Raw genomic sequence first — 22275 nt, 5'->3', positions numbered from 1 at the left:
TGAGCTGAACTGAACTTAAACTCTGAAAACTGAACTACACTGTTCCTATTTACTGTGATCTTCTATGTGAAGCTGCTTTGACACAATCTACATTGTATAAGTGCTATACAAATAAAGGGGAATTGAACTGAATTGAACATCAATAGTTATAGGTAAATGACTCCTCACTAACTGCCCTAAAAGAAATGGTCCTGCATGTTTAGCGTTTCAGAAACTCCCAGAGGAAGCTTTTGTCAGATTTAGCTCACTTCTGAAGACAGTTTTGTCCCATATAAGAAAGCGAAGCCACACAAACCCACACAGAGTCAGCATCTGGAGGCTGGTGGAGCGGTGAAGCCACTGGTTTGACATGCTGATTTCTCATTTTAGCTCCAGTCTGGGTTCATGGATCACCCATAAAAGTCTGTTTCTGCTTTACTTTCACAGAGATTCAACCTCCATGTAAACAACCTTCATGATGAGTGCAGTCAAACTGGTTATAAATGTGCACTCTGCGTTATGAGGATCAGCTAACAGGGAATGATTTCCACATTCTAGAAAGGTTTTCTCAGTGTTTTAATAACGTTATATCTAACAACTGGACGGTCACCCTAAGTTATCTGGTTGTTAATAATGTTGTAAAAACAATATATCACCTGAAAGCTGAATTTTGACCCATGTAAGTTAATTTTTTTGTTATATCTGCTTACAAAATAAGATTATTTTTTTTGGTCCAGGGTCACACACTGCAAAAATGCTTTTAGTCAGGCCCGGATTGGCTAATCGGGAGGACCAGCAGCATACCTGCCAACATTCGGATCCTAAAATTCATGAGATTTATCCGGGGGTGTGCGCGAAGTAATGAGGGGGGTGGGGGGTGGGTGGTTGATGGCGACTGGTTAAGGTGTGCGCAAAGTAAAGAGCGTGTGGGGGGAGCTGGAGGGGTAAGGTGTGCACATAGTGTAGAGAGGGGGGGTGCACGCGAACTGAAAAGCGGGGGTGAAGGTGTGTGCAAACTGGGGAGCAGGTATGAAGATGGTTGCGTGTTGGGTTTGGTGCGCATGAGGACTGAACCAAAAAGCTGATGGGAGGGGGGGTTATGGTTTGGGGTTATAATTCCAGGAGTTTTCCGGGAGACAGAACAATACGGGAGGTGGGTGGGAGATGGGTGTGAAATACGGGAGACTCCCGGGAAAAACGGGAGTGTTGGCAGGTATGACCGGCAGTATTCCCGGTGGGCCGGTCCATTTTTTGGCCGCGAGGGCCAGTGTCCTAAGCTGCCTGCACTCTCAGCAGTCGCACTTTTTCCATTTATTTATTCATTTATTTGACCATATAGCCTCACTCTTTATTTTATCACAGCTCCACTCTTTTTATCTATTTTCTTGCAGCCCCTTGAGCAGAATGCAGCCGCTGGTTAATGATGACGTAATTATCATTCAACTCCCCACCTTGCTCATCAGCAAAATCATTTGTTAAGAGATATGCGAGGGATGAAAAACTGATCATAATAAACCTAATGGTGGTCCTGAAAAGGCCAGAATTAAAAAAGCTGAGTACATTCTTTGTTAAAACCAGCGGCAGAGAGAGTACAACAACACATGAAGACGATGAAACGGCCGGTAAGTTAACGTTAAGCTAGTTAGGAGCAGTGCAAAACAACGATGTCTGCAAACCACCGTTTATGCACAGTACCAAACTTTTTGTTGTACTGTATAGCTCTTCAGCAGCAGCAGCCTCTTGTCCAGATATCTGTAATGTTAACAAACACCAGTCATGAGCCAAACACACGAATGGGCAGGTAGGATTGTCATATGAATTAGAATAATTAATATTAATGAATATTACACCTGCTCAATGAAAAATGCCCTGAGACAATTAAGGAAATCAGATGATTGACTACATTAATACATCTGACTTAACTTGATCAGAAAGCTTAAAAGGGGAGCTGTAGATGAGGTCCTCATAACAAGGTAATACTGTGGTTAAAAATGTCTGGCAGATAACAGTGCAATACTTGTTTTATTCTTTATTTGTGTTTAAGGACTGGATATCTGTGAACAATAGGGTATATACCGAAGCATGCTAATAGGACTTTTAGTTTGCCAGTAACCTGGGTTAATCGTTTCCGGTGAAGTGTATGCCAATGCAATTTTGGCATGTTTAAGGTCTGTTTTCTTTAAAAATCAGCGATCTCCACTGCCTGAGTGATATCTGATATAAAGTGGGTCTCAGATTGTACAAGCAGCACTGCATTAAATTAAAATTTTCCCCGCCATGTCTTTATAATATGAGCATTTATTTTACCCCAGTATATTCAATGGAGCTTCTGCGCTAGCCTGCCGATTCTGACAGGCGTGTGCGAGTAAACGGCTTTTTGTCTCGTTTTACGCTTGAGCAACTAAATGAATACCAAAGTTTATTAAACTCAATGTATTTTAATTACATTACAACATTGATGCTGTAAAAGGAACTGTATAAAATAGAAAAAACTCAGAATAACAGGTCACCGGAAGTTTATCAGTATAGGAAAAACACTAGCTCAGCATACACCCTATTTTGCATTGAATATATATTCAGATATTGCAGAAAAGGACTTAATAAGCACTAGTTCTTACAGAAAATAGACTCTGATACTGTTAAACATTACATTGTGTTAACTGTTCGAGTAAATCTTCACTAAAGTACTGAATTGATAATGACGTTATTTTAATATAGTCAGTCGTGAACTGAAGTGGGCCGGTCTAGTGATTGAAACTCCAGGAGGCTGAAAAGGAGACCCACTCTGGCCCTGGTTTTAGTCTTGTTTCTAGATCAAACACCTCAAAAACCTAAATAAAGAAGCATTTTATAAAGTAACAAATACTGTTTTGTTTTCAGAAATAATCAGTAAAAAAATCAGCTTTTTATTAAATCAAGCAAACTAATCTGCTAATTGGAAGAAATCAAATAAACTTGGATTCAGTTTGAAAGGAGAGTATTTTACTTACCTCACTGGCAGATTATTTAGCTATTTATTTATTTATTATTATTATTTTTTTTTTTTTAATAATGTTTTACTTGTTTAAAAATGCTTCTTGATTAGATATCTGGACAAGAGACGAGAATAAAAATGAGTGGGGTTATTATTTGCGGATATAACTGAGGACGCGGGTGGGGACGGAGGTGTCGCCGCTATGGACGAGCCGGCCCTGTGCGTGTGCGTGTGCTCGATAAAATAGTTAGTCGTCAGTATTTACATTCACCCACTGGCAGCCAAAATCCACTATGAAGCGTGTATGCACTGTGACTACTTTTATATTGTAGATTATCTGCTGGGCATTTCACTCTGTCTCGCGCTGAAGCCTGCCAGTGTCGACCAATCGCAGCAGGCTGTCATCGGTCCAATCAGCGCAGATTAGCTTCGCGCTGACGAGGGGTTTGGGAACAAATGAATCACTGAACGATTCATATGGGAGTCGCTGGGATAATTAGGTAAAAATAAATGCAGATTATAAGACCATCAAAGTGTTTTTTGACCTTGCATGCATATTAGACTGTTGTTGGAGACCCTTACAACCTAAATATGACCTTATTTCATGTATAATATGGGCTCTTTAAATGCTTAAGACATTTGAAACGTTATGACAGAAGCATCTGAAAGTAACGTTCCCATCATGTCTGCAAGATGACAAAAGGAAATTCCCCTTAAAGGGACAGTGCAACCCGAAAAGTAAACCAGGTCATCATTTACTCACACTTAAAGTTCTTCTAAACCTGTATGAGATCTTTTTTCTGCCGAACACAGTCTGTGGGTAACCCAACATTTCCACAATGATTTCCATTCATTCATTTTCCTTCGGCTTAGTCCTTTATTTATCAGAGGTCACTACAGTGGAATGAACCGGAAACTATTCTAGTATATGTCTTCCAGCTGCCACCCAGTACACACTCATTCACACACACACTCATACACTCTGGTCAATTTAGTTCATCAATTCCCCTGTAGCGCATGTTTTTGGACTGTGGGGGAAACCAGAGCACCTGGGGGAAACCCACGCCAACATGGGGAGAACATGCAAACTCCACACAGAAATGCCAACTGACGCAGCCGGGACTCAAACCAGCGACCTTCTTGCTCTGAGGCCACAGTGCTAACCACTGAGCGTGTAATAGTTTCTTTGCGAGCGTTTGTGAACTCAACTCTAGCAGCGTCTGAGTGAACAGCATCGCTCCATCAGTGATGTTTTTCAGACTCTCTGCAGCCCGATCTGAGAAACGCTGACTCAATCTGTTCGTCAATCTGTTCGTCCCACCAGCGGCTGACAGGGAAACACACACACACTTTTTTCTGTTTGTTGATGGTATTGTCATAGAAATGACACACTTTCAGAAGAGCCGCTGTCGTGAACACAAACATGCGCCAGAATAACACACAGCTCGCTTGTTTTCCACGGAGCAGCATCCCACGTGTCCTAATTTAACCCTGAACCGCTCTGCTTTAGGTCATTTGTTCTCTCCAGAGGGAAAACAGAGGCATCAGATGAACACACAGCCCTGGGGACGCGCTGTTCTGTGTGTGTGTGTGTGTGTGTGTGTGTGTGTGTGTGAAGGAGAGACAGAGAAAGAGTGAGAGACAGTGAGTGTGTTTGTGTGCTCTAGTCTGTGTGTGTATGTGACTCTGTTTGGGTGTATGTGAGTGTGTGTGTGTGTGTGTGTGTGTGTGTGTGTGTGTGTGTGTGTAGATGAAGACTGTCCTCAGAGAGTTCCAGCTCTTGTTTGGAGCTGCACAGATTTACAAAACCATCCAAAAACCCTGAAGCCATCTTTGTTCATCTAGTTCACTTCATATGCAGCACACACACACACAGCCATACAGTACATCCATACACACTCATTCACACACACACACTTTTACACTACAGCCAATTTAGTTCATCAATTCCCCTATAGCACATGTGTTTGGACTGTGGGATAAACCGGAGCACCCGGAGGAAACACACACCAACACGGGGAGAACATGCAAACTCCACACAGAAACACCAACTGACCCAGCCGGGACTCGAACCAGCAACCTTCTTGCTATGAGGCCACAGTGCTAACCACTGAGCCACCGTGTCACCCCCTTACTCTCACAACACACTCATTCAAACACACACACACTTTCTCACATTCACACACATACACAAACCCACACGCATGCACTTCTCAAATGAGGTGCTCCTCTGCTGAACGTTTAACCTCGATGCTCTGCTTTTGATGTGTGGGAACTTCAGAACCGTCATTTATCAGTCTGCACACTCATATTGACACTTCAAACCCTACACGCAGTCTCCTTTTCCAGAACAAAAGTCTAAACATTCTTAAATCAACATATGAAGATCCTCTAAATCCATCACACCTCTTTTCTTGTAAATGAGCTTTTTCTATCCGGCTCCTCTAATTAGGGTCAGAAGTTTCATTGTATAGATAATGACCACTGCCCAAGGTCAACAAATCAATTTAGTGTCCAGCTATAAGTATTTAGGCTTTCAACTCGATCAGGAGCTCTCTTTCAAAGAACACACAGCAAGTTTGGTTAGAAAATTGAGAGTTAAGCTTGGATTTTACTATCGAGATGCATCCTGCTTTTCTCCTAAAGCTCGTAAACATTTGGTGTGTGCAACATTTTTACCATTGATTGACTATGGTGATGTTTTATATATGAATGCTTCAACCAAACGTCTTCAGCCTTTGAACTCCATCTATCACAGTCCTCTAAGGTTTGTTACTGGCTGTCAAAGACTTACCATTGTGAATTGTATGCCAAAGCTGAGTGGCCTTCTCTGAGTGTAAGAAGGTACTCCCACTGGATGACTCTGGTCTACAAGGCTCTTCTGGAACTGGTGCCTTCATACTTATGTTCCCTTCTTCATAAGTCTAAAAGCCAGTATGGCTTACGTTCAAGTGAATCTTATCATTTGACTGTTCCCCGGGTTTGAACTGAAATAGGGAAGCGAGCCTTAAGTCATGCCGCCTCCTCATCCTGGAATACTCTTCAGTCTGAACTAAAAATGTCTGAGCTCATCCCAATGACATCGTTTCGCTCTATCCTCTTTAACAAACAACAACAGTCCATTTCTCAATGTATGTGTTTTTAATATATTGAAATGTGGTAAAGATGAACAACTGAACTGTATTTCTTTATTATATTAATTTTCTATTTATTATTATTATTAAGTATTTTTTTTTTTTTTTTTCATAAATCGTGTGTGATTGGCCAGGTCACCCTTGTAAATGAGATCTTGATCTCAATGGGTTTTTTATCTGGTTAAATAAAGAAACATATAAAGTTATTAGCTGGTAAATATATATATATATATTTGGCAGAGGTGGCGTTTAGCGGCTTTTGCATCTGAACTCTTTATATATTTACTTAAGAAGACAAAAGTAGCAAAATTAACAGATTTTAGCATAGTGTAGTCTGAATAAAAGAGTACTGTTTTTCCCAAGATAGGCTCATTCTGAAAGCGTAGCCCTATATATAATTGTGGAGATCATGAAATATGTAGCCAGAGGTATGTATGGCTGCATTTAGTCTTTCAAACGAATGATACAGGGCAGTATGACGCCGTTCCTTTTCGTGCTTAGCAGCTGACCGCTTACCTACGTATGAACGGCTTTATCGCTGTTATCAATTTATCCAGTAGCTCGACGATGTGTGTCGGAAGACTTGAGAAGTAGAGAGGAGTTGACCACAACCACAGGGTTCGAGTCTGGCAAAGAATGGTTCCCGAAATCAGATTAAGACAAAAAGAGAAGTCAAAAAATAAAATAAACAAGTAAAAAACAGGGTGAGAATGTGGTAAAATCTGAAAACATTGTAAAAATCAGGCTTTGCTTCTTCTGGATTGCTTTTTAAAACTGTTGGTTGAGTTTAGGGAAGTGGGTGGGCGCTGGTCAATCGGTGCTTTTGAAAACACTATTGGTTTGGTTTAGGGAAGGAGGAGGGTGTGTCAGTCAGTCAGTCAGTCAGTCAGCCGACAGCGGCCTTTGGTGGATTTACACGAGAACAGCAGGTGTGAATGGCACTCGCAAGAGAAATTGTAGATCCCAAAAAGCATACATAGCGCCCTCTGGTGGATTCGGCAGAATAAAAACTGCAAAAAACGTAGCTCCTGGGACGTATTTGGCACCTTCCAGAAATGTATATACAGGGGTATGTTTTCAGAATGAGCCTGGGTTGGTTTTTCCCATTATTTATTTCATTTTTAACACTAGCAGACATTTTGTCTGGTTTTAAGAATTGATTTTTTTCTACAATTTTTTCCCCTAAAAAACTATTTATGATAAATATATGATGAATAATTTAGACAAAAATACTAAAAGAAATCCATATATGCAAAGACAACAAATCTAATAAGTTTACAAATGGAGTTTCAGAGAAAGAAAATCAAGCTGTAGAATGACCCAGCCAATCACCTGATCCGAATCCAATATAAAATACAAAATAAAGTTCAGATTTGATAGACGAGACCCACAGAACCATCAAGATTTTGGGAAAGGTATTGAACACATGAAGAAAGGGAGGTATAGTTTGGCAGTGAAAGCCCAGACAGCAGCTGAAATCTCTCAGTAGTTCTTCAGCAACCCTCTGCCCTTCCTCAGAGTAAATGAATATCAGCTGCTTCAGTCCAACATCTACATTAGCAGGAGGATGAAGATGAAACCAGGGTGGACATTTCAGCAAGATAATAATCCAAAACACAGCCAAGGAGACTCTCAGATGCTTTCAGAGAAAGAAAATCAAGCTGTAGAATGGCCCAGCCAATCACCTGACCCCAATCCAATGGAGAATACAAAATAAAGCTAAGATTTGATAGACGAGACCCACAGAAGCACTATTTAGACACTCTGTTGAAGTCTGTGAGAAACTCACACCTGAGCAATGCATGTGACTTCATTCTCCATATGAGAGGCGTCTTTAAGCTGCAGCACCAAAATAAGCCTTTTAAATCAAGCATTAAACACATTTCAGTAGTTCAGTGCTTTCTCCTTCTGTCATTTCATTGTTATTGCACAGTTATTTTTGTTTTGTTTTATGTTTATGTTTGTATTGTTTAGGTTTTTAGAAATATTATTCCCAGGAAAAAACATGACAATGTGTTCAATACTTATTTTTCCCCGCTGTATATGCAGAAAAACAGAAACACAACAGAAATGCCCCCGTAAACTTAATCTTGAAGCTTTCTTCTAAGACAAAGACTAACACCCAGACTCATTTTGCTCAATACTTAACAATAAATTGCATCTTGCTTTCTTTCATAAAATCCACTACAGTATTATAATGAAAGTCAATGGGGCAAAAACAGCCACCAACATAACAAAAGGGAAGCCAATTTAAACAATACACAAGGGTTAAGTCGTGTTTAAACAAAAGAATATGTATAAACCAGGGGCGTGGCGGACATTTTAAAAGTGGGGGGGACGGCTGTATGAGCCCATATGTTCATATAATTATTAATCACCTGTTTCTAAATGGTCTGTCTCTAAAAGTGAGAGGGACAGATCCCCCTGTACCCCCCGGTTGCTACGCCCCTGTGTATAACTGAACTGAACGGGAGTCAATTTGCCCACCGTGTATTGTTTTTGAAAACTTTCAAAGCATTTCCCCAAAATATGCATCAAAAATAATTCCATTTGCTGAAACACAGGGAACTTTATGGCAAAATTAAGACTCAAAATCAACTCAGAGTGGACAAAAACGACCTAACAGCACACAAGGGTTGCATAAAAAAAAAAAATAAATAAATTATAATTGACAAAATCTCAGTCAATTGGGTCAGAAAAATACATTTGATCAAAATATAAAACAGGTTTCTTTCTTTCTGACTCTACAGCAGAAATGATGTAAAGGCTCCATAAACATTAAATCTCTAATCATACCATTACCATAATCTTAAGGCAAGACAAAAACTAACACCCAAACTCATTTTGCGTCATACTTTATAATTAATTGCATCTTGATTTCTTTCATAAAACCCAGTACAGCGTTATAATGGAAGTCAATGGGGCAAAAACAGCCACCAACATAACGAAAGGGGAGTCCATTTGAGCAGTGCACAAGGCTTAAGTCTTGTTTAAATAAATGAATATGTATTACTGAACTGAATGGGAGTTCATTGGTATTGCTGAGTTTTTCAAAACTTTCAAAGCATTTTCCTAAAATATGCATTAAAATAAGATTTATCACCTAAAATCATCCCATTTGCTGAAACACAGAGAAAGTTGCAGCCAAATTAAGACTCAAAATCAGCCCAGAGTGGATGAAAACAACCCAACAGCACACAAGGGTTACATTAAAAAAAGCTACATTATAAGTGACACAATCTCTGTCGATTGGGTCAGAAAAATACATTTGATCAAAATGTTAAACAGAAATGACTGAAAACCTCTATAAACTTTAAGCATCCTTCTGAAATAAAAACATCCAAACGTATTATTGCATCATAATTAAAAATATCTGGCTTTCATAAAGTCCAGTGCAGCGGTGCAAGTCTCACCTGTTCTCAAATATATCAAGGTCACACAAACACACACACACATGCAATATACTACATATAAAAACTAGAAACTATGCTGTCTTCCCAACAGGAAAAACAATCAAGAATGCATGATTATATGCTGTCATGGATTTACAATCAAAAAAATGTGATTATAATAGAAGTCAATGGGGCAAAAACAGCCATAATGAACCATAACCAAAGGGGAGTCAGATTGCCAAGAGTGTATTGCTGAGTTTTTCAAAACTTTCAAAGCATTTTCTCAAAATATGCATTAAAATAAGATTTATCACCTAAAATCATCCCATTAGCTGAAACACAGAGAAAGTTGTGGCCAAATTAAGACTCAATCAGCCCAGAGTGGATGAAAACAACCTAACCGCACACAAGGGTTACATAAAAAATGAAATTATAAGTGACAAAATCTCTGTCAATTGGGTCAGAAAAATACATTTGATCAAAATATGAAACAGAAACGACAGAAAAGCTCCATAAACTTCATCTTTAAGCATCCTACTAGGATAAAAACATCCAAACGTATTATTGCATCATAATTAAAAATATCTGGCTCTCATAAAATCCAGTGCAGCGGTGCAAGTCTCACCTGTTCTCAAAAATATCAAACATCCAAAGCATTTTCCCAAAATATGCATTAAAATAAGATAGATCACCAAAAAGATAGATCGCAGCAGGAGATGGAGACACACTTAAGGCCCGTTTCCACTGAGTGGTACGGTACGGTTCGGTTTGGTTTGGTACGCTTTTATAGCCGTTTCCACTGTCAAAAAGTGCACCGAACCGAACCGTACCGTACCACTTTTTCGTCACCCTTTCGAAAGGGTACCAAACGTGAGAAAGGGTACCAAAAGGCGGAGCTAGACGCGCAGCTGAACGCTATTGGTTTACAGAAATACGTCATTCGCTTACGCAACAAGCCAGAATGAAAACAAAAAAAACTGCCATGTTTGAAATACACGCACAGCCGAGAGATTACAGCAGAATTATTTATACATATAATAACGAGCCATGGTCGACCCGGGCTCAAACAAACCTTGTCGTTGTCTTGATAAACAGCCACAAAGCCATGGAGTAGAGCAGATTTACCCTGTGCCGCGTAGTGTTTTTACGAGGCAGTCTGAGGCGCGAGCGGTTTCGCTTTCTTCCTTGCGCGTCTAACATTATATCTGAAATAATAAACTTCTTGAGCTGATGATAATAACCTGCGCTTGATTATTGACGAGCTTTTGAAACCCGATCCTGTCAGACACTGACAAACGCGAGAGTGAAGCGCGAAGAAACAAAGGAGAAGCCGGAAAAAAAGAGCACATTATTTTTCAGCAAACATGAACAAAATGCCATGATTAACTAACTTATTATCTTCACGTTTTGGACTAATATGAACTCAGAATGATTGAATTACTGTCTAACAGAGGCTACATGTGCTGCTGAAGATTACAGACACCGATGAGAGGTTTACACTGACTGTAGGCTATATTTTGTGTTGTTTTGAACCTAAATACGGACGAAATGTCTGTTGTGTGTAGTTCTTCTGTAGTTGGTAACATATCAGAGACTGTAAGGGTCTGTATGTGTTTATATATGTTCATTTATTTAGTTATTTAATATAATTACAGACGTTACAGTAGGCTGTTTCGCACTATCATTGATCTGCAGTTATAATCAACTCATGTTCATTGAAAAGTTAGTAATAAACATTTCTACACAAGTATTTATGTGTATGAAGCATCTGTGTTGTGAGAAGTGCTTCTCATATGATGTAAGTGACCCGTACAGTTTTATTGTAGACATTTCCCCGAGCGAGAATGACGTTGACTGAAACTTTCTGTCATACACCACGCCCACCAAAAGGGTACTCTTGATAGTGGAAACGCAAGCTTGATAATGGTGACCCGTACCAAACCGAACCGTACCGTACCAGTCAGTGGAAACGAGCCAATAGGGACTGATCTCTGTGGCTCTGACAGGCATGTGGGAACAGTGGGCAGGGAGAACTAGCACATTTGCATTAAAGGCACAGGCAACAAAAACAGCTACAATGTGCTCAGAGGTGAAAATCACAACTTCTGAAAGCTATAATAAATAATTTGATGGGTGTTTTGAGCTGAAACTTTACAGACACATTCTAGAGACACAAAAGACTTAAATCGCAAAAAAAGGGGTCAAATAAGCACATCCAAACTCATTTTGCATCAAACTAAGCACACCCAAACTCAAAATTGCATCATGCTTTCTTTCATAAAACCCAGCATTGCATGTCTCACCTGTGTCTTGTCTGAACTGGTGCATGGACTGCAGGTCGATGAGGTACGGTGCGAGCTGCGGATCCACCTGTCCTAGTATGACGGTCCCGCGTGCGTCCCCCTTCAGGACATTTTCGATGTGATGACAAACGGCGGCGCTGTACGGCCTCCAGCGGCCATGCTCATTCAGCCATTCCCAAACCACCACCCGCGCCATGCTCTGAGATGGGTATCCGGCCGCCAGCGCTCCGGGTCGAGCCATTGACCCAGCTCACACCTGGGTTATTGACCCAGCTCACACTAGGGCTATTTTAGCAAATGAAAACAAAAACTATTGCTTAAAACATTTTAGTTGACTGTTATATAATGTACAATTCACAAAATGTTAACAAATAAATAAAAGCAGTGACTGAAAACTCTCTGAAATACAATAATAATTAGCAGAAAATAAATAAAATGTTAAAATCACAACATAAAAAATAAAAGCAGTCACTGAAAACTCTCTGAATTACAATAAAAATTAGCAAAAAATAAATAAAATGTAAAAATCACAAAATGTCAAACTAAAACGTCACAAAAAAACTATCTGAAATTCAATAATAATTAGCAAAAATAAAATAAATAAAATGTAAAAATCACTAAATTAATTAAAAATGAACTGCAGTCACTGAAAACATTCTGAAATGCAATAATCAGCAAAAAAATTCAATAAAATGTAAAAATCACAACATAAAAAATAAAAGCAGTCACTGAAAACCACCTGAAATAAAATAATAATTAGCAAAAAATATGAAAATAAAATGTAAAAAAAATTAATTAAAAAATCAAAAAAATAAATAAATCACAAAAAATCTATCTAAAATACAATAATAATTAGCCAAAAAATTTATAAAGTGTAAAAATCACTAAATAAAAAATAAAAGCAGTCACTGAAAACCACCTGAAATAAAATAATAATTATCAAAAAAATAAAATAAAATGTAAAAAAAAAAAATCACAAAAAATGAAAAGCAATCACTGAAATCTATCTAAAACACAATAATAATTAGCAAAAAATAATAATAAAATGTAAAAATCAATAAATCAAAAAAAGCAGTCACTAAAAATAAAAAAATATGATTAGCAAAAAATTTAATTAATAAAATGTAAAAAAAAATAAAAAATAAAAAAAAATAAAAGCAGTCACTGAAAACTACATGAAATAAAATAGTAAATAGCAAAAAAAAAAAATTTTTATAAAATCTACAAAAATCACAAAAAGATTAACAAGCCACTGAAAAACTATCTGAAATAAAATAGTAACAGGCAAAAAAATAAATCCCAAAACTAAAAAAATAATAATAATAGCAGTCACTAAAAAACTACTGAAAAACAATATTATAAACTATATAATATATAAACTACTGAAATCCAATAATAATTAGCAAATAAATAAATAAAATGTAAAATCTCAAAAGAAATGCAGAAATCTGTTAAATAAATGCTAATTAGCAACAATAAATATTAGTTTTTAGCATTAATAAGCCCTCATTCTGTGCCAGAATATCTGACCTGCGGCTGTTTAGAGGAATAACAGTGGACGTCGCTTTCATAGACAAACCCTTTTCCTTCATTTGCAAAAATAAAAAACTACATGCTTGTCTGAATTCTTCATAATTTCGTTGTTTTTGTGTGGTTTTGGCTTCAGTGTTTTGCTCAAGCGATTATTTTACATGCAAAACACTCATGAAAAACAGATTACAAGAGATTTTTCCTGGTAAAATAAAGGTTTCGTGTTAAAAAATAAATAATAAATGTTACTTTTATTACGGTTTGCACAAGAGTTAATATAAGCAAAGGCTTACTTTTGCTCTGGTCAACACTAGATGTGTTTTGTTTATTCTGTAAAAACTAAAATGACTAAAAGGGGTTCAAAAATTAAATTAAACAAATAAAAACAAAATAAAACCTCAAACAAACAAAATAAAATCTCATTTAAAGATGCAAAACTATAATAACCTTGTCTCACACCAGCAAACGTCTTCTCAATTTACACCTAGAGAATCCGATGCGAAGAAACTGCAGAAATCGATGCACGTCCTGCAGGAAAACGAATTAGACGCAGTTGTGTTCACATGAGGGATTCGCCACTGTAATTGAGTTTGCGCACATAAACAAGATTAGTCTGTAGTATTCCTGCTCTGGAAGTAATCATACTCCTCCACTTCCTCCTCCTCCACAGAAGAATAATCCAGAATAGATGATCTGAGATGCTCTTATATTCAATGCAGATAATCCTGAAGGCCAGTTTTCTGGTTTAGCTCCAGCAGAAGAAGAACACGATGCTCTTGGACGGGACTCTGCACAGTTTCCGCACACACATTATGATGGTCTGGAGGATTAATGAGCATCTGATGAAACGAAGACAAAATGAGAGAGAAAAATCAGGGCAAAATATACCGCACGTAGACTTGTATATGTAGAAGTATAATTGAAGATGTATCATTGATTATTATCAGATGTGATTTTCTATTACATGTTGTAGACACAATATATATCTATAACTAGGGCTGCGCAATACGACTAATATATATATAACGCCGATATACTTTAGAGACTACGAGAATGTAGTTGTTTAGATTGCAACTATGCAGTTTATTTATAAGGATAGTGCCTATTTTTTATATTTATAATTTCGGAGAGACAGCGCGTTGGCGGCCATTATTAGCCTGTCTTTGAACAAAGATGATTGACGATGTTCATCAATCGTCACAAGATGCCGACATAAGCGCTAAGAGAAAACAGCGTCATTTCAAACTACAGCTCATCAAATCATTGTTAAACTGTTAAATGACTTTCTAAGTTGATCTCTCTCTTTTTTGTATTTTGTAGTGCTGTTTTTATACCATAGTAACCATAGTAATCTGCAATTATTAGCCCCCCTGTTTATTTTTCCCCCAATTTCTGTTTGACAGACAGATTTCTTCAGCACATTTATAAACATAATAGTGTTAATAACTCATCTCTAATAACTGATTTATTTTATCTTTGCCATGATGACAGTAAATAATATTAGACTAGATATTCTTCTATACAGCTTAAAGTGACATTTAAAGGCTTAATTAGCTTAACTAGGCAGCTTAGGGTAATTAGGCAAGTTATTGTATAAGGACGATTTGTTCTGTAGAATATCCAAAAAAAAAAAATAGCTTAAAGGGGCTAATAATTTGTTTTTGTTTAGTTTTTTTTTTTACTTTTTATTTCAGATTTTTTCAATATATATATATATATATATATATATATATTTTTTATTACAGAACATCCCCTTTACCAACAATTTAACCCCTTACACATGAGGTGATACATAAAATAAAAATAAAAAAACACACAAAAAACAATAATGAAATTATAATAAAAAAAATAATAATAATAAATAAAAAATGTAAATAGTAAAAAAATAAATAAAAATAAAAAGTAAATAAATAAATAAAAGGTATTGCCATCATAATTACTTTAAGGGGAATACACTTGTACATCAAGTTACATTGCGTTGCATTGTAGTTACATCAAATTACGGTGACAGTAGGTTAAGCAACTTCTAAATATGTCATAATACTTTTCCACCTCCTCAGAAAAATATCAGTCTTCATTTGTAGACATGCAGTCATTTTAAACAAGACCTTTTTAAGTCTCTGAATCCACTGAGCTACCTTTGGAGAGTTTTCTTCCATCCAGTGTACTGTTATCATTTTTTTTGCAACCAGTGATAATATCCTTAGGATAAATCTTGTGTCTTCATTATACATTTCTTTGGACAGTGCTCCCAGTAAGCACATAACTGGATTGAGAGGTATTTCTATATCTAGTATCTTATCTATTTCTTTTTTTAACATTTTTCCAAAATTCTTGAATCTTAGGACAGTCCCAAAAAATGTGGGTGTGATCTCCAATTTTATCACATTTTCTCCAACACAAAGCTACAGATGGTCCTTTTACATATGTAGATATTACAAAAGGAGTATTAAAGTACCTCATTTTTACTTTCCAATCAAATTCTTTCCACAATAATAATTTTTAATAATCAAAAATTAAAAACTGCTTTTATTCTAGCCGAAATAAAACAAATAAGACTTTCTGTGAAAGAAAGAATATTATCAGACATACTGTGAAAGCTTCCTTGCACTGTTGAACATAATATGGGAAATATTTGATAAAAGAAAAAAAATTCAAAGGGGGGCTAATAATTCTGACTTCAACTGTATATTGTTGACGTGAAAATTACTTCTGTAAATTTTTTTTTACTTTTCAAATATTCGTCAAATGATGTTTATCAGATTCAGGAAATTTTCACAGTATTTCCTACAATATTTTTTCTTCTGGAGAAAGTCTTATTTGTTTTATTTGTCTTATTTGATTTTAATTGTTTTAAACCCATTTTAAGGTCAATATTATTCGCCCCCTTAAGCAATATTAGTTTTGGTCTCCAGAACAAACCACTGTTATACAATGACTTGCCTAATAACCCTAACTTTACCTTAATTAACCTAGTTAAGCCTTTAAATGTCACTTTAAGCTGAATACTAGTGTCTTGAAGAATATCTAGTCTAATATTATTTACTGTCATCATGGCAAAGAGAAAATAAATCAGTTATTAGAATAACAACTTGGGGGAAAAGTTGCTTACATTTTGCATTTTAGTAATTTCTCTTATGTAAAGTCTGTAATCTTTAGCTTTTAGCTTAAATTTTATTAATGTTTATTTAAAATTTCTACATTTGTAATCCAATGTTTAGTCGGGAGGATTACACATCAGTTTACATATTAGATTACAAATAGATTATATGTCTTTATAGTATATATAGAATATAATTACAACATACTCTAAAATAAAGGTATGGAAGAATCAAAATGGAAACTTTATTTATTTGATTTCTCAAAGAAATCTAAAAGGAAACTATAATTCTTCACTGAATAATATAATAAGACAAAGAATTAGTATGAAAACACATACATGCATATATTAAAACAGGTAATGTTAGTTATTGAATGTTGTGTATTATGTATTATGCCATACAGCTAATAATTTTATTTATCCGTTTATTTATTTGTCATATATCATATTATCTTTAGTCATTCATTCATTTTCCTTCGGCTTGTGAGTCACTCATTGTGGTCCTGCCAACTAATCTAGCATATGTTTTATGCAACGCATGCCCTTCCAGCTGCAACCCAGTACTGGGAAACACCCATTCACACTACGGCCAATTTAGTTAATCGATTCCGCAATAGAGCATGTGTTTGGACTGTGGGGGAAACCGGAGCACCCAGAGTAAACCCACGCCAACATGTGGAGAACATGCAAACTCCACACTAAAATGCCAACTGGCCCAGCTGGGATTCAAACCAGCGACCTTCTTGCTGAGTCGTAAATAATGTGTAAATATATATATACACATTTTCGTTGATAAACATTTTTTTTCATATGAAGACAATTTAAAATGTTTTATGATTGCAATTATTACGTTGCATGTTGACTGTATCGTCAGTAATATATACTATGAACTGCCTCTACAAATGGTACATGCAAAACCTGTGGGAAAATCATGACTGAAGCATATGTGAAATATGATCGACTGTAAACAGAGAGAGAGACCCATGAGCCCTTTAACAAGGCAAGATCCATAATGTGAACATATGTGAACACACGATAGACTGAAAATAGAGAGAGAGAGAGAGAGAGAGAGAGAGAGAGAGAGAGAACAGTGAGCCTTTTACCAATGTAAAGTCTAGTATTGTTATTATTGTAATATGCCTTACAATTAATCATCATAGCCAATATATATATATATATATATATATATATATATATATATATATATATATATATATTTATATACCAGGTAAGAAGTGAACGCCATCTGTGTATTTATATTTTTGTATACTTAGTTTAGTATAGGTAAGATTATGGCACTTGGCGCTGAAGATTTTTCTTCAGAGAGAGAGAGAGAGAGAAACCAGTGAGCCTTTTACCAATGTAAAGTCTAGTATTGTTTTTATTGTAATATGCCTTACAATTAATCATCATAGCCAATATATATATATATATATATATATATATATATATATATATATATATATATATATATATATATATTTATATACCAGGTAAGAAGTGAACGCCATCTGTGTATTTATATTTTTGTATACTTAGTTTAGTATAGGTAAGATTATGGCACTTGGCGCTGAAGATTTTTCTTCAGAGAGAGAGAGAGAGAGAAACCAGTGAGCCTTTTACCAATGTAAAGTCTAGTATTGTTTTTATTGTAATATGCCTTACAATTAATCATCATAGCAAATATATATATATATATATATATATATATATATATATATATATATATATATATATATATATATATATATATTTGCTATGATGACAGTAAATTATGTTTGACTAGATATTCTTCAGGACACTTCTATACAGCTTAAAATGACATTTAAAGGCTTAACTAGGTTAATTAGGTTAACTAGGCAAGTTATCGTATAACAGTGGTTTGTTCTGTAGAATATCGAAAAAATATATACAGCTTAAAAAGGCTAATAATATTGACCTTAAAATGTTTTTTTTAAATAAAATCTGCTTTTATTCTAGCTGGAATAAAACAAAAAATACTTTTTTTTCCAGCAGAAAAAATATTATCAGACATACTGTGAAAATTTCCTTGCTCTGTTAAACATCATTTGGGGAATATTTAAAAAAAAAATCAAAGGGGGGCTAATAATTCTGACTTCAACTGTATATATATTTATTTAAGTACGAATGATTTAATTCTTTACATTAAATTAGGCATGGGGCAGTATACGATTCTGACGGTAAGATAACCTTGAATAAACATATCACAGTATCACGGTATTGTGCTCACTGCTCTAAAATATATTCTTTCTAAATGTCTGGGTAAAAAAAACTAAACTTTTTCCCCTTTGAAACAATATATTTAATTTTTGAAAGATTTTATAATATTTTGGAGATGCAAACATGTCAGGCTAAATAATTCAAATGAATCATTGACTTCTGCTGTCTTCATTAGTTTCTAAAACACTGATTTATTAACAATTTAAAATGGCATCTTTGGATATTTTTTCTGCAGGAGATACTGTTAACCTAAAAAAACGTAAATATAAAAGCTTACACATATCTTAGGAACGGTATTATAGAAAATGTTGGCAGTTTTAAAACCTTGACTTCTCCAAACTACAGTACACCTTGAAAACGGTTATCGTCCGATGCCTACATTAAATGGTTAGTTTTTTATTATTATTAACATCACATCAGTATAAAGGGATGCCAAATGCCGAACCTGTGAGAAATCATGTCAGACTGAAGCATTTGTAGACGACTAAAAACAGATAGAGAGCTTTAACAATCCTTAATAATAGGATTAAATATGTATATTCATATTTACAAAACAGGTAATAACGTGGACTATTAGATTATTATTGTTGTAGTCATTTTTTGTATTGATATTATTGGATTATGCCTTATAACGATTTTTAAAAATACTGGAGAATGCATCGTGGAGCAGTGATAATTACATACATGTTATTTTTTTAAGTACAAATGATTTAATTCTTTAGACTTAATTATTAGTTTTATATTATTACAAACATCACATCAGCATAGACTGATGCCAAATGCAGAACCTGTGAGAAATCATGTCAGACTGAAGCATATGTGGACATGATAGACTGAAAACACACACACATATACACACACAGAAAGAGAGAGACCGAGACCCATAAGCCCTTTAAACAATGCAAGATCCATTATCGGTGATCAATAGCTGCATATATCTGATGATTTATTTAATAAACTAATCATAAACGCTTCACAAACGCGCGCGTTTAAACGCAAACGCAACCCAAACGCGCATCTAAATACGCGTGTGCGTTATCGTGTGGCCTCAAAATCTGCTCTCTTGTAACCCAAATCCATCCAAACATCAGTCCAAGATCGTCACAAACACACAGGCGAGTGTAAAAGAGCTCGTAAATCTGCTCCAATTCATCTTCATTTACGAACAAAACGATCTCGTTGCTCTCCATATGGGCTGCAGGGCGCGCGGATGATTTGATCGGGATCTCACCGGAGCATATCACACCGAATCAAACACAAGATTGTTTCTGGTATAAACACATTGTTTTATGCAGGTATGATCATGATGTTCACTATTCAGTATTATTAGCTATGACTGGAATGCATTGTAGTCTCTGCGCGCGCACGGATTTCTAGGAATAAACGCGATGAAGTCATTTATTCACACACTCATACTGCATACGACATCTCACGTCGGTTATAATTTGTGTTTTTTGTGTTTCAGGTACTGTGTTTTACCTCAGAATGGAGGCTGAAATGAGGAAGAGGAATCAGTCACCTGTGATGCGAAGCGTCTCCGCCGAACCGTGACGATCAACCGGAGATTTAATCCAGTGGAAAGCGCAGGAAAAGCGTCTGACCGGCTTTACAAATCGCTTTAGATTAATAAAGTGTTTTTATATTATATAAATGAGAGGGATAGACTCGGAATCGGTCGTCTGCTGCTGTGAGAGAGCTGTATTGGCTGTTGCTCATGTTGTGCGCATCCTCCGCCGCGCGACTGTTGCTGTGTGTGTGCGTGCGTGTGTGTGGGTGCGTGTTTTTGTGACATATCAGCACATAAATATGTGTGTAATGATATTGGTTTTACACAGATATTACGGGGGGATTCTGAATTATAAGGACATTGGACTTATAAATCATACAGAATTATTATTATTATTATTATTATTATTATTAGCATTATTATTATTATTATTATTATTATTATTATTATTATTATTATTATTATTATTATTATTATTATTATTTTAAGTAAAACTGCAGTTTCCTGTAAGGGGTTTAGGTGTAGGGTGATAGAAAACAGTTTGTACAGTATTAAAAACACAATGGAAACCTATGGAATGTCCCCTCAATTCACAAAAACAAAGTTGTTTGTGTATGGGTGTGCGTGTTTTTGTGACATATCAGGACATAAATGTGTATAATGATGTAAGTTTTACACAGATATTACGGGGAAATGCTGAATTATGAGGACGATGGACTTATAAATCATACAGAATCATTATTATTATTATTATTTTAAGTAAAATTGCAGTTTCCTGTAAGGTGTATGGTGAGAGAAAATACAGCTTGTACAGTATTAAAAAAAGGAAACCTATGGAATGTCCCCACAATTCACAAAAATAAACCTGTATGTGTGTGGGTGTGTGTTTGTACGTGGGTAGATGCATGCTTTTGTGACATTTCAGGACATAAATGTGTGTAATGATATGGGTTTGGCACAGATATTACAATGACATACTGAATTATGAGGACATTGCAGGTCTCCCCATTTTTATAAAAGCTAATAAATAATACATAGTAATTTAGTTTTTCAGAAAGTGAAGCTGCATTTTCCTGTAAGGGGTAGTTTTGGTGTAGAGTGATAGAAAATACAGTTTGTACGGTATAAAAAACTATGGAAACCTATGAAATGTCCCCTTAATTCACAAAAACAAACATATTGATGACGATCTCACCGTTTTTTAAAAAGCTTAACATTTTGTTTATAATATAGTAATAAACAAGGCTTATTCTCAGAAATACAACTGCACACAGTTTACCATCACAAATACAGTTGTACAGTATTAAAACAACAATGGAAACCTATGGAATGTCCCCTCAATTCACAAAAACAAACGTGTGTGTGTGTGTGTGTGTGTGTGTGTGTGTGTGTGTGTGTGTTTGACATATCAGGACATAAATGTGTATATTGATATGGGTTTGACACAGATATTAGCCTACGATGAGATGGTGAATTGTGAGGACATTGCTGATCTCCTCATTTTTAAAAAAAAAAAAAAAAGCTCTATAATAATTTTTTGTTTTTGTTTTTCAGAAAGTAAAACTGCAGTTTCAGCATTAAAAAACTATGGAAACCTATAAAATGTCCCCTCAATTTAAAAAAACAAACCTGTGTGTGTGTGTGTGTGTGTGTGTGTGTGTCAGGACATAAGTGTGCATAATGTGTATAAAGATATGGGTTTGACACAGATATTACAATGTGATGTAGAATTATGAGGATGTTGCTGATGTCCTCATTATCCAAAAAGCTTATAAGTCATACATGATTTTGTTTTTCAGAAAGTAAAACAGCAGTTTCCTGTCATTTTGGTGTAGGGTGATAGAAAACACAGTTTGTACAGTATAAAAAAAACAATGAAAACCTTTAGAATGTCCCCTCAATTCACAAAAACAAACCTGTATGTATGTGTATGTGTGTGTGTGTGTGTCTGGGGTGTGTGTGTGTGTTTAGTGACATATCATGACATAAATGTGTATATGAGTTTGACAGAGGTATTGAAGGAGGACATTGGTGATCTCCCCATTACTTAAATAAAATGTTTATAAATCACAATATTTTTCAGTGGGTAAAACTGCACAGTTTAATGTAAGGGGT

At 35.7% G+C, this 22275-nt stretch overlaps 1 protein-coding gene across 1 annotated transcript in view; it reads right to left on the bottom strand.

The window, feature by feature from the left end:
- dtx1 (deltex 1, E3 ubiquitin ligase) overlaps nt 1-12061 on the bottom strand; it is a 73574-nt gene extending 61513 nt beyond the window's left edge. The window contains exon 1 of the mRNA XM_056464183.1: nt 11783-12061. Within this exon, the coding sequence (XP_056320158.1) occupies nt 11783-12023 (241 nt within the window). The 5' untranslated portion in view covers nt 12024-12061. The remainder of the gene's footprint in view (nt 1-11782) is intronic.
- Between the last annotated feature and the right edge of the window lie 10214 nt (nt 12062-22275).

The sequence above is a fragment of the Danio aesculapii genome, chromosome 8 (assembly GCF_903798145.1).
Source record: "Danio aesculapii chromosome 8, fDanAes4.1, whole genome shotgun sequence".
NCBI lineage: Eukaryota > Metazoa > Chordata > Actinopteri > Cypriniformes > Danionidae > Danio > Danio aesculapii.
This window is presented reverse-complemented; position numbering and strand designations above follow the sequence as displayed.